The sequence below is a fragment of the Colossoma macropomum genome, unplaced genomic scaffold (genome assembly GCF_904425465.1).
Source record: "Colossoma macropomum unplaced genomic scaffold, Colossoma_macropomum, whole genome shotgun sequence".
Classification (NCBI taxonomy): domain Eukaryota; kingdom Metazoa; phylum Chordata; class Actinopteri; order Characiformes; family Serrasalmidae; genus Colossoma; species Colossoma macropomum.
In genome coordinates this window covers 35,625,037-35,640,268 of record NW_023494792.1, presented here as the reverse complement: position 1 = coordinate 35,640,268, position 15,232 = coordinate 35,625,037, and the positions used below count along the sequence as shown (strand labels likewise).

Here is a 15,232-nt window from a genome sequence, read left to right as displayed (position 1 = left end):
TAGTTACAATTTGTTTGGTTGAGAAGTGTTCTACCCAACACAGTGACTCTCTTTCCGCTGAGCACGTGTTGTCCAGCAAAAAAGCTTTTTGCTGCAGGTTACTGTACTAAGATACAAAGTGTACTTGAGCAAAAACAGGAAATGAATACATTAGATAACTTCTGATGATTCTTATGATAATTTCTGACCTGCAGCCCACTGTGTCAGATTCTGCAGAAGAGTGCAACAGCAGAACTGTATGAAATTCCAAACCTGTTGTTTCCCGTAAGCAAGCTTTTCAGTTGGCAGCTATAACGACGGAACAAACAAACTAGAATTAGCCAGAAATGAGCAGAATACAATTTGCCAAACAAGATGGGTTCAGAAATGCTTTAGGGACTGGCTGGAATAAAACCATACACTGCAAGTATGTGTGTGTATGTGTCTGTATGTAATATTTCTAATCTTGAGACAGTTGTGGCATCTCAAATATTGTAATGGGATTATTATGGGTTTATTATGGGAATATTATAGTATATTTTAAAATTATTTTGATACTTTTTAAATGTGTTTTAAGTAATTTTATCAAGTAAAAATCTCACTGTATTGATAATCTTGGCTTTGTTTCAAGCATATTTCTTAAACATTATACTGAGAATTATACTTTATTATTTAAATGAATGATTAATTTTAATTATTATGCAGGTAAAACATGTCTAGAAATAAGCTAAATAATCTTAAATAACCTTACATGAATCTCACCATGAGAAATGTTAGATACATTGACAAGATTTAAGATAATTTCATTTCCAAGAATACCCTTTTTTTACTTTCTTAACTAATCTGATGATCTATGATACTCGCCTTGAGCTTGTGCCTGCGACTAAATTACAGCCATGATACTATTTATGATAACACACTTCGCAGCAAAGAAGTGGGATAGCTCAAAGAATGTGAGTCCAGCTATTGGAGTTTAATGATGTGTATTTAATAGTCAGTTCAGGTACAGTGGTAAAGCTGCCCAGAGGCTCATTGATTAATTGTTCTCCTGCCTGTCTCACAGCTGCACCAGAAAGAAGGATTGCAGTCGAGGAGGGGAGCAGAACGCCTGGTTGTGGAGCCCTAACCAGCAGTGTGTAACCATCCAAGCTTTCGATCCTCCCAACATCAGCTGCAAGAAGACCCAGCAGGTCAGCTCCATTTAACATCTCCTTTTAGTAGCTGCGCCCGTCTTGTAAGTAATTTCATACTGTGCGGCAGATTTTTGGGCATGTAAACCTAGACTTCAGTTTCATATTCTGTTTAGTACATGGCTTTGTTGGATGCTAGCCCAAGTCAAGATGCAAACCATCTGTGTGTATTCACGTCTGTCCAGTGTTTAAATTAAACTAGCCTTCACTAGATGTCAAAATAACAATATAACTTAAGGGGTATAGTTATCATTCATGTATTTAAATGCTTTCACACTGCACACATTCATCTCTGAAGCCAGAATTTTGCCTTTTTACTAGGACTTGGCCAATATATTGATCTGTATTGAGGTCTCATGAATTTATTTGCGAAAATGCCACTGATAACGCGCCAATTTTTAGTGGTTTGTTTAATCCTGAACAGACACTCCTTCTAAAACATCAGAATTCTGGTGCGAGGAGAACCTTTATTCACTCCTGAGGATGTAAATGGTTTTGATTCCTGATTTAAATCGTCTCTTATGCTGTTACACTAAGTTGAGTCATCACTCACTTTATTACAGCAGTACAGGCTCATAGCTTCAAGTTTCACAGTTTACCTGTGAGACTCTTGTTCTTTCTCCTTTGCTTCGGTCTTACAGCTGTGAATGTAAATCTCACTAGATACCAATCCTGTAATCTGCTACTTAATTAGTTTGTGCCACCCAGTTTTACTGGCCAGTCCAGCCCCCACAGATTAGCCTAGTGTGTTGATTTTGCATTCTGGCATTCAAAGCAAATTGGATGTGGAGCAAAATCAGCCAGCAACTAAGCATCCCTCATGTGCAACAGAAAAACCTGCCAATGGACCGTTTAATTTAGTTGGAATGAGAAATAAAACCTTTGGAAAAACAATACAATGTGTATTTGCGTGTGCACTGCTTCTGGTCATTTCAGAGGCTATTATTGAGGTCAGTGGTACATGTCTGTCTGTGCTCACATTTTTTTTTTCCTTTTTTTAACCAAAGTCTAATTTTTCACCAAATACTACAAGCTCTATTATGGTTAGGATGTCAGATAACTGCTAATTTGAACAAAAACAAGTAAAATGTCTCCCACCCTAACCTTTAGGAGGAGAACATTGTATAACAAAAAACCTTCTATGAAGAAAACAGATGAAAAAAAAATTAAGAATTAAATAATAAAATCACTGTGAAGAATTCTGGGTTGTTCTGCCTCTGGCCCTATCTATGGTAGGCCTTTCTGTGAGGTTCTGCGGTTTATTTGAGCTTAACAGATGTGACAATTGAGAATAAACAGTCAGTAGAGTGCAGTTTAACTAAAACTACTGGAGTCTGTTTAAATTTTGACCATAATAAATTATGAAAGGCTTATATTATTTGAATCTGGAGCTCATTAAAATCTGTATCAATCATAAAAATGTAAAATTGATCCGGCTCTACTTTTCACCGCTATCTAGCGAGCAGTGCTTTAATGCATCCAACCCTGTAAATGGCACAATGGCATAAAAGGCCTGACAAAGCCACCACTTTTTGGAGAATTTCAATCTGCTTTTTTGCCTCCACTGACTTCAGAATATGCTCCGCTTCTCTGGAGAAACTCTGTTTTCATTTATAAATGTTGGTATTCCACTGAATGTAATAAGGCCAGAGCTCCCGGTACCCTTGAATTAACTTCATGGGTCAGCTCTAATGAATGAGCTTCACTTATTCACACTTCGGTGCTGAATATCAATTTTCCTGCCGTCTCTTCTCCTTGGCTTTTTCCCCCTCCAATACTGATTTCTAATTTCATTTGACATCACATTACCCATGAACAGTCTGGGATTTCTGTTGTGCTTTGCAAAGCTATCACTGTGATGTCACCACAGTTGTCCTTGTGTCTGTGTGCAGGTTGTCATTGTAACTTTTGGAAGTTTACCTTTTGTCTTGGTTTAACTTTCCTCTCAGGTGACCATTTCTGTCAGTGCTCTGCCCAGCATTGAGAGTGATAAACTGGAGTGTGTATTTGGCGATACCCGTAGCGGCGCTGCGATGAGTGGCAGCCAGGTCATCTGTGCTCTTCCGAACCCGTCAAGCATCCCACCCACACCTGAAACACAAGGTTGGACTTGTGCTAAATTCCTACTGACCCCTTACTTGTTGACCACTGGCTACTCAGTGCACAGAAATCAAACGATGCCAACATCAGTTATAGCAAAGATAGGAGATTGTCCAATGGCCAAGTACTAACAGGAAAGTTCAGTAGTTCAATAGCAGAGTTTAAAAACATTTTATTGTTTGAAAATAAACTTGCTTAATAAAGGTATAGGATATTAGGTGCAGGTATCTGTATTTGACAACTGGAAAAGATATGTACATAGGCTGATTTAATGCCAAAAGTGGGATTCTGGAAAGCAAACGTGGTCACTATGGCAAAATGTATCATCACGATACTCGAGGAAGTTTTTTACAATGCACAGTGTGTCACGATATTTATTTTTTCTGACATCTGTTAAGTTAGAACAGGCAACGTAGTGCCACATTTTAAAAATACTATCAACAACTATGAATCAAATTACTTGTATTCAACATTTCACCCACTGTGCTGTACTAAATCTAGTTAAACAGAACTAATTATGCTCTCTTTTTAATCACGCATGCAGTTGGAAAGTGATTTTTAGGTACTGACAGTATCCACAATATGCTCAAAAAGCATATTGTGGCAAATTATGATGTAACTTATCATGCTCTACTAGTAAGTATGTTTACATTATTCAAACCAGGACCACTGCATGTTAAAGCTAGAGATGTGCATGAATACATGATTACTTGGTTAACCATTTGAGGTACCAGTATTCTTAAACTGAAATCACTGTCTAGATATTCATCTTGGGAGACAGAAAATATACAGGCCAGCAAGTAAGTATACGTTGCTTCTACGAAACACGGGTGCCTGAACATGGGCGTGTTGCCAGAGACATGTTGTCAAGCTTCCTTTAAAGGTAGCGGTAAAATGTTAGCTAAGTCCAGAAACAATAAAAACAAAGTTCTCTTGCACACTGTCATGCTCATACAGGATTGTCCACCAGGTCCTCATGAGCATCTAACACTGTACTGGTTAGTGTTAGCACAGTAGCTCTGATGGCAGCTTCTGTTACTCGTCCAAGATGAAAATCCACCAGTTTCTCTCATCTCTTTTTTTTTGAATAATGAAACTTTTTTTTTTACTGTCATTATAAAATAAGTTTGCAGCTCTAAACTAATTGAGGCCAAAGTCCTTTTTTTCCTCTTTGTTGTTGATTGTCCTTTCCTGCAGTGAACCAGATATTCATTCATTAACTTTGATAAATACTGGAATATCAAAATTAGTCTGAATGCACATTGCTAGTTGAAATGGCAGATTATCGTGTCTAATAAGGAGGAAGTTTGAGCAACGAAAGCTACTCCTTCAGGCGAGCTAACATGAAAGCTAACACTGGAGCAGTTTAGAGCAACTTTATGTTGGGGAGGACTCGTCGGGTTTTACACACGGTCTTTAAGCAAATTAATAATAATAATAATACAAACAGTGACCTATGAGTAAAATAATACTTCACACAGAATAATTATACTCAGACAGGTAAGTTGTGATTGTTACACATTCCTATTTAATATGATTCATCAAACTGTCAACAGCACTGTTAAAAAAAAGGCTAACTGATCTTAACATTTGTTCTGTGTCATTATTTGGACATTGTATTAAAATGAGTATAACATACTGGAACCGAAGTAAAGTTTAGCTTACCTCAGAGCTGTTTTGACATTGGCATGTGAGGGTGGTCTTCCACATAAGTTAATTTTGCTGTGGAAAAATGTATAAAATGATTCTAACATGATGACAGGACTCTACAACCTACAGTTAAATGTTAGATGTCTCCAGGCTGATGAACAGAGCTGAAGATGGATCCATAATAACTGAGACAGCCGTGTAGCATCAAGATTGACGTTATAATAAAATTAAAATCTAGAATACTGGTAACATTTTAATTTTGATGGTCCACTGTAGACGCTTTGTAGATGCTTAGTCTATCTATTCAGTGCAGCTAAACTTGAAATTGAATTTGATAAATCTGTTGATTATCTAAAGTACACCATCAAAATAAAGTGTGACCAGATGATTACATTATATTATTCATCATTTAATAGATTCTTAGAAATGCCTTCTGTTGTGTAGTTGTAATGTATGTGTATTGTCTGCACTATAGAACTTTTATTGAAACCTATAACATAGTTTACTAGTCACAGTTTGCTATCAATAATTCATAGTAGTTTTTGGCAGCCTAACACTTATAATGTGGACTCTTTTTCTGTGCAGATTACGTAGCAGTCCCTGTGAAGATCATGGTGAATAATGTCATTGAGGTGGCAGCCAATGAGTACAAGTTCTACAACTGTGCTGCAGTTGTGAAGAAAACAACAAACACACCGTGAGTGCTAACCGCCCATCTACAGGCTAGTAAACCCAGGTCCACTGACTCCAGTGTACATGAAAACAGGCTAACTGATGTAAACAGTGGAAGCAGTGAGTAAATGATGAGTGCTAGGAGTTAGAAAAGCTCTGCTTCCACACTGCGCATCTTCGCCGCCCCCCACTCTCCTCCACCTTTAATGTGTTTTTGTGTAGGTGCATAGACTGTGTGACCAGCCAGTGGGGCTGCCAGTGGAACACGCAGGAGCACTCCTGCAGTGATAAGGACGACCCTGTGGACAGCCCTAACATCATCAAGAACATGGAGGTGAGGTTGTGAGAGAATATTATTACAGAAATGTTGATTAAATAATTAATTGGGAGGGCAAAATAATTCAAAAACAAAAAAGAGCCGATAAGAGTGTGGAAGTATCAAATCCATAAGAAGTATTGATTAGAGTAGTAGTATTGATCAAATCCTATAATTCCACCTCTAGAATATTAGATCTGCTGATGTTCCTTTACACAGAAGGCATTTGTTATTCTCCAGTCACTCAATCTAAAGCACATTTCACACAGCAAGCAGCTAATGGCTCCTCGCTCTGCCTGGCTCTCTTAACTTCACATATGGAAGGTCAGAACTCTGCATAGTTTTCCATACAGCAGGTGGAAAATCACTCACGTCTGTCGTGTGGTGACTGCAACGCTAGCACTTGGTCAGTATAGATTGTGCTGCTATTTAAAACATGAAAATAGGAATCACTAAAAAAAAAAAACACTGAAAATAGGAATAGAAATTAATATCAAAAGCTGATAACCACTAACTTAAGGATGAGGCGTGCCTCCACACAGCAAAAAATCAGTATCATAAAAGAAGAAAAATAAAACCAAATCAAGGAAAATGATCTACCAGTATAGTAAAAATTGACTTACGATTTCTTAAAATAAGAAATTGTGCTGTAAAGGATTTTAAAATCAGTAAATATTATATTTGTTCTTAGGCATTGTGGCTAGATCTAACATTTATTTGGTCTGATGTCAGAATAATAGTCTAAAATTAACAAAAACTAGTATATTAGTCTAAGAACATTTGAACAAGCTTCAAGCTTAGAGCTTTACTTTTAAATGAATACAGATGTCTTCAGAATGGTCTTATATCAATAGTGTGGTGCTTAAAATAGCATAGGAATGAAATAGGCATAAAATGTTAAAAAAACAAACCACACATGATGATAAACTGTTTTATTAGCTCCTAAGAGGTGGAACACACTTGCTTAAAAAGGGACGCTGAATATAAAGAAATCTTAACAGAAAGCCAGGAAATTTTGAAAATTGATCAGCTAGCTCGAAAAGATTTGAACCTTTCTGTGATGGAAAAAGAAATTTTAAATCAACTTCGCTTAATTTAAGAATGCAGTATTTTGCAGTGTTTTGTAAGACTATAAAGCTTAATTTTGTCTTAATAAGAGAATTATAGACAAAAGCTAGCTGATTAATCTTTTACATACATATCAAGTTTGCTCTGTTAATCAACAATGTTAAATAAGATCTGTTAATTTTCAGAATTTTCTGGCTTGTTTAGACTACATTTTTTTTTTTGCAGTGCGTTTTTCACTCTGTAAAAACTGTAGTCTCGTTGTTTGATGGCATGCGATCCTCTTGTTTCACTGACAGAAGTTGAAAACTTTTTGACTCGAGACAGGCGTGCGTGCGCTCGTCCCTGGGATGAGCGCAGCGACTACTCGGGTTTGAGCTTGCTTCGTTACTTTACCCGTCCTCCTGTTTTCATTAGTAATGAATTGCTGACATGTCATTTGTGCCGTGTGAAAAGCCCTGTATGTTTGAAGCTTCAACACTGTAATGGCATTGAGTTTTTGGTTCTCTGGTTCTTGCAGCATGAGAAGTGTCCTCAGTTTGGGAATCTAGAGCCAGGGCTCATTCCTGTGGGCTTCAAAATCCCCATCAGCTTTGAAGGCAAAAATCTGGAGAACATGGTAATGAAGCTTGTTCACTTCACACTCTGCCGTGTCCTCACTGTGGTATAATTGCTAATTTGTCATATTGTGAATGTGAGTACATGATTAATGTACAGGTGCTCAATATGCAGTAGAAACGGTGAGGCTAATGGGCTTTTAGGAGTGTTTTGTTTTTTAATTAATTACATTTTTAATAGCCTAATCCCTGAGAAGCCTTCTCAGCAGATTTGTTTTTCTTTCAGTGAAATCCTGTAAACACTTCTCATTTTCTGCCTCTCTCAGGGAAAAACCTTCCAGATTGGCACAGAGCTCATGAAGCAGGTCAGCGAAGTGACCAAGGACGAAGAAAAGTTCGGTTTTGAGGGCTATGAGGTCAGTGTCCCAGATTTTCATTTATCCTCATTTCTGCTCCTCACCAGAAGGCTGTGGGTGTCCATCAATGTGCTGTTCTGTTCTTTTCTTTTCTTTTCTTTTTTCTTTTTTCTTTTTTTTCTCTTTTTTCTTTTCACTTTTCTCTTTCATTTCTTTTCTCTTTCTTTTCTTTTATACACCTTCATTTGTACTCCATCTCCATGGTCATACTTTTCTTTCTTTCTTTCTTTCTTTCTTTCTTTGTCTTTGTTTCTGTCTCTTTTCTTTTGTTTCTTTCTCTTCTCTTTTTTCGTTTTTCTTTACCCTTTCTTTTCCTTGTCTTTGTGTTCTTTGATCTTTTTCTCATGTGTCTCTCTCTCTCTCTCTCTCTCTCTCTCTCTCTCTCTCTCTCTCTCTCTCTCTCTCTCTCTCTCATCCTCCCCTGCTCATCCTCATTAATCTATTTTCATACCGAGTTTGACTGCCGTTATTACCATGGAGATTGTTCTGAGTAAATACTAGCCTGAGTTTGAATAATAAAATAAAGTGACCTGGAGCTGTTGGTGAGGCAGCCGTACTGCATGCTGTTCATTTTCTTTAGTTTAATAAAGGAGAGAAATGTTACTTGTCCTCTCACCTGTGAAAGGGAAGGTCAGATTTACTGCCCATAATTCATTGCCCCTTTCCATGTTTATAAATATGACGATCGAGGCCAAGAAAGAGTAATAAAGAATGTGAACAGGCTGAATTTATTTAATTGAGTGCAACTCATAGCCTCAATTTAAAGGTAACTTTGTCACCTGGACTCACATCAGTGAAATGGAATCCACCCTCCTGTGGTGGAAAGGCAGACATTTTAAATAGAAGTCTAGTGAAGTGAATAACTGCAAAATAACCAGGTTAGGTAGGATTTTCTGCTGTGAGGCAAGTCGTCTGTCACACACACCGTTTTGTGAAGCTCACTCATGCATGTGTGTATGAGAAATAAAGGTTGTTCCTTTTCTTCGTTTCTCTCTGCCTAGTTTGCATACGACAAAAAGCCAGAGGTGAACGTGTCGTTCTATGTGAAGGATAAGGAGACGGAGAAGAAGATTGACAGCACGCTGCAGGGTAAGTAGAGTCTGAGTACACACAAGCCAAAAGAACAGTAAACACATAGCCAGCTGCTGAAAAACGCCCTTAACCACCACTGCATTAGGAAAATCTTAGGGCATGGAACTCCAGACAAATTCAGACAAATCTTGGATTAAAATTCATTGTAAATAGAAATACTCGGAGGAAACTAGCATTCATCTTTAGAATAAGTCTTAATCTGAGTCGTGAAAGCAGACTATGCAGTTTAACCTTAGTATTGACACAAAATTTGAGGAATTTTAGAATTAGGAAAATTGATTATAATCTGTTATGATAATTATAATACAAATTATTATAGTAATACAAAAGTATGTGCCGATTCCCACCAAAATAAAATTCCTGAACTATTTTCAAATGTAAAAATGTCCACCCTCCACCACAAAAAAGGAAAAAACTTTATGGTGTGCTTCAGTACTGTATGAATATTTTCTCTAGTAACATTTATGGATAATAACTACCAAAATAAACAAATTAAATTTGGGATTTCATGAAGCATTCAATCACTTTCTGAAGAATTATAATGAAATCATGCTGTTTTTTAAGCAGAATTCCAGAGGTTTGCATCACAATCAAATATGACTCTTTCTAAACAAGCACCTTAATTATATTATATTATTATATTCCATTTTGTCACTAGCAAAATAATCATAACTGAAATCATACTGAAATTTTACCTAATGTCTTCACAGTGACAATTTTACTGTTTCGATAATGATTGTAGCTAATTTAGAGCAGGGCTCAAACACACAGTTGTGCACACATAAAATCATGTTTTTTTCATGAAAACACAAAAAAGTTTATTGAATCACAGAAAATGTGTATCAGTAGTGACAATTCTTAATGTTACACAATGATTTTCAGACATCAAAACGGTGAGATCTAACTGCTCACCAGGTGTGGCTAAAATAAACCTCCACCTGTGGACTAAAACTGTAGGTGTTTTGGTAGTGACATGAAAATGTGGGACAGCATTTTATTATTACACTGATGAATGTTAATCATTCAACTTCACTTTAAAAAAAATCAAAAAGATCTTTTAAAAAAAAACTTAAATAACCCAAAAAACTGCTAGTGTTATTTTAAACAAGTTGAAATTTAGGGTTTAGGGTTTAGGACGGACACCTGCCAAAATAAAATACCCCATAAATGATGATTTTATATATATTTAGCTTATCACTATCTCAATTAATGCCTTGGGTTTAAATCAGAGGTGTCAAACTCAACCACTAAAAGGGCCATATTAAAAAATCTCAACAAATCCGTGGCCTAGAGAACACCTGTTTTATTTAAGTTTTAATTAACATTTTACTATAAATAAAACTAACCAATGTTTAATAAAAACACATGAAATACATGAAAAAACAGTAAAATATAGGCACTTGTAATGCACCTTGAAATATTAAATAAATACTTGAAATATTGAAAATTGAAATGTCCTCAGGTGCTCAGTCTTTTAAGCCTGCCTATTTGCTTGAATTAGACACCTGGCCTCTTTTCTTTCCTGCAAGTTCATTAATACTTGGGCTCAATTTTTGAGCTGCTGAGTTAACGTGAAGTGTTTATATTGGCCGAACTGTAGTTAGTTGTTTGGTGATGTGACTGGTGTGGAATTCTGTGGAGTTAGAATTGAGGTGTAACCACCGTCCCATAGATTGTTGTTGGGGTAGGAGAGTACAGTATGTTGCAGTGCATGCTGGGAACTGTAGTGTAGTGCATTGTGAAACAAGCTAATACATACATACATACATCCATCATCTAAACCGCTTATCCTTCTGGGTCGCGGTGGGGTGCTGGAGCCTATCCCAGCTGTCATTGGGCGGAAGGCAGGATACACCCTGGACAGGTCGCCAGTCCATCGCAGGGCAGACAGACAGACCTACATATACAATCACACACACATTCACACCTAGGGGCAATTCAGCATTTCCAATTGGCCTGACTGCATGTCTTTGGACTGTGGGAGGAAACCCACGCAGACACGGGGAGAATAGGCAAACTCCACACAGAAATGACCCTGGTCGCCCGGCCGGGAATCGAACCCAGGCCCTTCTTGCTGTGATGCGACAGCGCTACCCACTGCGCCACCGCGCCGCCGAAACAAGCTAATATTAATAGAAAAATAAAATACGTTTGCGGGCCGAATAGGATTGTGTCATGGAACTAATCTGTCCCACAGGCCTTGTGTTTGACACATGGGGTTTAAATTGATCATAACATAACCTTTGTAAATATCTAAGCTCTACATACTTCATTGTTTTGCAAATAGTCTTTTTTTTTTTTTTACTGTAAGACTGCATTTTGAACTATTTTGATAGAATGGTCCATATACAATCAAACGCTGTTGAAATGTTCAACCGTTCACTAATCTGTCTTTCTTTGTGTCTCTGTGTGTCTCTCTCAGTGGCGCTGTATAATTGTTCAGTGGGTCGTGCGGACTGCAGTCTGTGTAAGAATGCAGATAGGAAGTATAACTGTGTGTGGTGTCAGACCACTAGCTCCTGCATCTACAACCAGCTTTGTCCCAGCGAAGCTACGCAGTGCCCTGCACCCAGCATCACAGACGTGAGACACACACACACACACACACACACACACACACACACACACACACACACACACACACACACACACGGTTTGCCTTATGCGGATCACCAAATATTCCACAGCTTCAGAATTATATTGTTCTCCTATCATCATAGAGACATTCAGTCCTCCATAAAGAGAGTAAAAGAAACTTGCAAATCAGTTTAATTCAGTTCAATTCAGAACGAATGTTGGAATAACAAAGGTACATTAATGTTGTTAAAACTTGGTTTACAATGTTTAGAAATACTAAATAACACTGAAAAGTTTACATTTCAGAATCTATAGGAACATGTAAAATTAAGAACTGTTTAGATTAACCACTGAACTTTAAACACTGCTAAACTGCAACATTGCAAGTTGCATCTGGAAAAGTAATGTGTATATATGCTGGTATATCTATATAGCTGTAAATAAGGTTTAGACACCTAAGAAAATTATATTTAAAAAGCTAGTTAATTGGCCAGTAAGCACTTCTTTGCTCAGAGCACTAACATAAGCATAAATACAAATGATAGTTGTAGTTTTATGTATGTTCATGTGCTCTCTTAACCGTTTTCAACTTTGACCTTGGTGCATTCTAGTTTTGTTTGTAGTGATCATACCTGGTTTGGCGAAGTAATGCTTCACTAAATTATAAATCAGGTGTGCTGGTGAAATGAAGGTGGTGGAATTTAGTACATTCATGCCATGACCAGGGGAATTGAGGAGAAATCCAAAGCTATGTTCTTCTGACTAGCTCAACTGCTTTTTTTTTAGAAAACAAGGAATTCTTCTTACTTTTTACTGCATGTTTTGTTTCCATTGATTTTCATGTATTGTAGTGTTCACAGGCAAAAACACATTTATTGCCCAGATAAATGGTTTTAAACAATTTGCTTAGGACTTTTGTACCATCCTGCACATTCACATATACACATACAGAGTTAATTCTCTTTGTCTGCACATACTGTTCTACACTCCATATGTTTTCCAATACATCCTTAGGATATCTCAATTTTCTCAAGAAGTTCATGTTCATCTTTCTCAGCTTGGAGATAAGATGGATGAGATTTGCCTTTTTTCTTCTGAAGTCAGCTGAAGGCTCTTTCAAACAAGAAAAGTTCAAGAACTCCATGAACTAAACTCATTCTTAATTCAGCTTGTTCCACTTTCCCTCCAGATTGTGCCGCGGTACGGGCCAATGAACGGCCATATCACGGTCACTATAAAGGGCTCCAACCTGGGCATTAAGAAGGAGGACATCACAAGAATCACTGTGGCTGGAGTGCTGTGTGCACACAAGCCAGACCAATACTCTGTCTCTACCAGGTACTACATTCACAAACACTTTCATTTTCCATTCCATTTTAAAGCTGTGACGAAAGACAAATAAGAGTGAAACAGAATATTTGAAGTGTCAGTTTTGTTATTAATTAGTTATTATTATAGATTAGATTATATAATAAATATGCCTTTTTAATATTTTATTTCATAATACTAGTAGTTGTATTCCAACTATAATTACACTAACAATTTAAACAAAGTAATAGCACCCAATATTTAATAGCTAAGTGGAAATGATTATTGCGCATGACAACCGTTTAGATGTGGATGGAACTTGCATATAACTCATCTCCAGCAAGACAGCTAAAAATGTTGCCTGGAGACTTTGTGTTTGTGTGTATTATAACGTGTGTCTCTGTGTGTATATGTCAGTGTTGTGTGTGAGATCGGGCCATGGCGTAGTCCTCCTGGAGATGTGGCGCTCGTAGACACTAAGGGCTGTGTGGAAGTGGAGGTAGAGGGGCTCAAGAACAGAAAATCAGATGTTGTCTTCGAGTACAGGGTAACCTTCTCCTCCATCCTCATTCTCTCTCAGGCTGGGTCCACACTTCACTTCGTCACTCTCAAAACTAAATACATCACATACTAGTTTCATTATAGTAACTTAATAGTTACAATAACTGATGAATAATAAATCTCAAATCTTCTCCCCTTGTTGTTTTAATATATAGTCATATAATAATGCTTTTAATAAGGAAGACTTGTGATGTTTCATGTGTAGAAGAGAGAGAAGTCAAACTTGTTCTGATGTTTACTGCAGGACCCAGTTCCTGAGAGTGTCGAACCCACCAGAGGGCCCGCCGACGGGGGCACAGTCATCACCATCTCAGGACGTGACCTGGACACAGCTACTAAAGATGACGTCAGCATCACTGTGGGAACAGTGCCCTGTGAAGTGTGAGTGACAGACATCTCTAAGGCTCTAAGTGTTTTGGGTAAAGAAACTGTGTGTCCCCTTTATATGCTATTATTATGTATATCAACAAGAAAAAATAAAATAAGAAGATGCAGAAGAATAAAAACACCCAGGACTTGATCTGAGCAAAGTGCCTCAGGATGCTACACCCCTGCTAAGAAATAAGACCCACTTATACAACTGTCATCCCTATTTTCCATCACCTTAGATTTAATGTCATGTCACTCTGAGAGATCACCAAGTTGGAAAAAACAAAATATAGTCAATGTAGGACTTTCATAGGCTGTTTATTGTTACAGTGGGCTACAGTTGACAACACAAAATGGGTTCTAATCCAAGGATATTTAAAAAAAAAAAAGCAAAAAAAAAAACAACTAAACACGAGAGAACAGAGCACAAACATGAAGCACAATATTAACAACAATGAAAAAACAAATCAAATCAAAGAGGCAATCACCTTACAAAGCAAAAGAAATAAAATGAAGCAAAACAAAACCTCAAATACTATGAGGTAGAGGCAAAGACTGTGAAAGACTGAGTTAATTTTTCAAAAATACATGAACGTTTTCTTTCATTTTTTTTTTTATTTTAGCAATGGTTTCTGTGTCATTGTATTTATGTGTGTAACATGTCTGTGTTCATGCATTTGTTTTGTCTGCCTTTCACTTTTCTTCTTCCTTTCTCTGTCTCTCTCTCTCTCTCTCTCTCTCTCTCTCTCTCCCTCTCTCTCTCTCTTTCTTCACTTCAGGCTTGAATTTGGTCCCAGGATCACATGTAAAACAGGTTCAAGTAAGAATCCGTCTGGGCCGCTGAAGGTCACAGTGAAGTACGGCAGGAGCACCACTAAAGACATGACAAACAGCACTTTCACCTACGAGTCCAACCCGACGGTCATTAAGCACTACCCTAAAGAAAGCTTTATGTGGTCAGTTCACTTTCATAAATGATATGAATACATTTTTTTTAAATACCTATTATTCTGTATGTATTGTTTTAATCCATTGGTCTGTAAGTGGTTTATACTGTATAGCATGTACACTTCCGTTTAAGTCAGGGGACACCCAGACTTGTAAAATGTTTTTAAAACCAGTGAACGTGCTTGTCAGTTTGCAGTACCCATAATGAAGCCTAACCATGTTTTTGAGGACAAAAATATCACTAATATTTGTGAAAGTGCTATCTTGGGAACAATACCAAACCCCACTCATTTTATATGAGCATATATCAGCATTTATCAGAGGTAAAAATCCACCTGAAATCAAAGCTGATCTTTTTTTACCTTGTCTCTGGTTAAGTTAAGCATTTATCATAACAGCTTTTAAAAGACAAAATACTTGATTTTTGCCCAA

At 37.3% G+C, this 15,232-nt stretch overlaps 1 protein-coding gene across 3 annotated transcripts in view; it reads left to right on the top strand.

The window, feature by feature from the left end:
- plxnb2a (plexin b2a) overlaps positions 1-15,232 on the top strand; it is a 169,326-nt gene that overhangs the window by 122,907 nt on the left and 31,187 nt on the right. For all 3 annotated transcript variants that reach the window (XM_036576978.1, XM_036576979.1, XM_036576980.1), the window contains 12 exons: positions 1,043-1,169; positions 3,119-3,272; positions 5,505-5,616; positions 5,814-5,925; positions 7,493-7,591; positions 7,856-7,945; positions 8,947-9,034; positions 11,460-11,620; positions 12,804-12,952; positions 13,340-13,469; positions 13,728-13,864; positions 14,632-14,808. In XM_036576978.1, the coding sequence (XP_036432871.1) occupies positions 1,043-1,169; positions 3,119-3,272; positions 5,505-5,616; positions 5,814-5,925; positions 7,493-7,591; positions 7,856-7,945; positions 8,947-9,034; positions 11,460-11,620; positions 12,804-12,952; positions 13,340-13,469; positions 13,728-13,864; positions 14,632-14,808 (1,536 nt within the window). The remainder of the gene's footprint in view (positions 1-1,042; positions 1,170-3,118; positions 3,273-5,504; positions 5,617-5,813; positions 5,926-7,492; positions 7,592-7,855; positions 7,946-8,946; positions 9,035-11,459; positions 11,621-12,803; positions 12,953-13,339; positions 13,470-13,727; positions 13,865-14,631; positions 14,809-15,232) is intronic.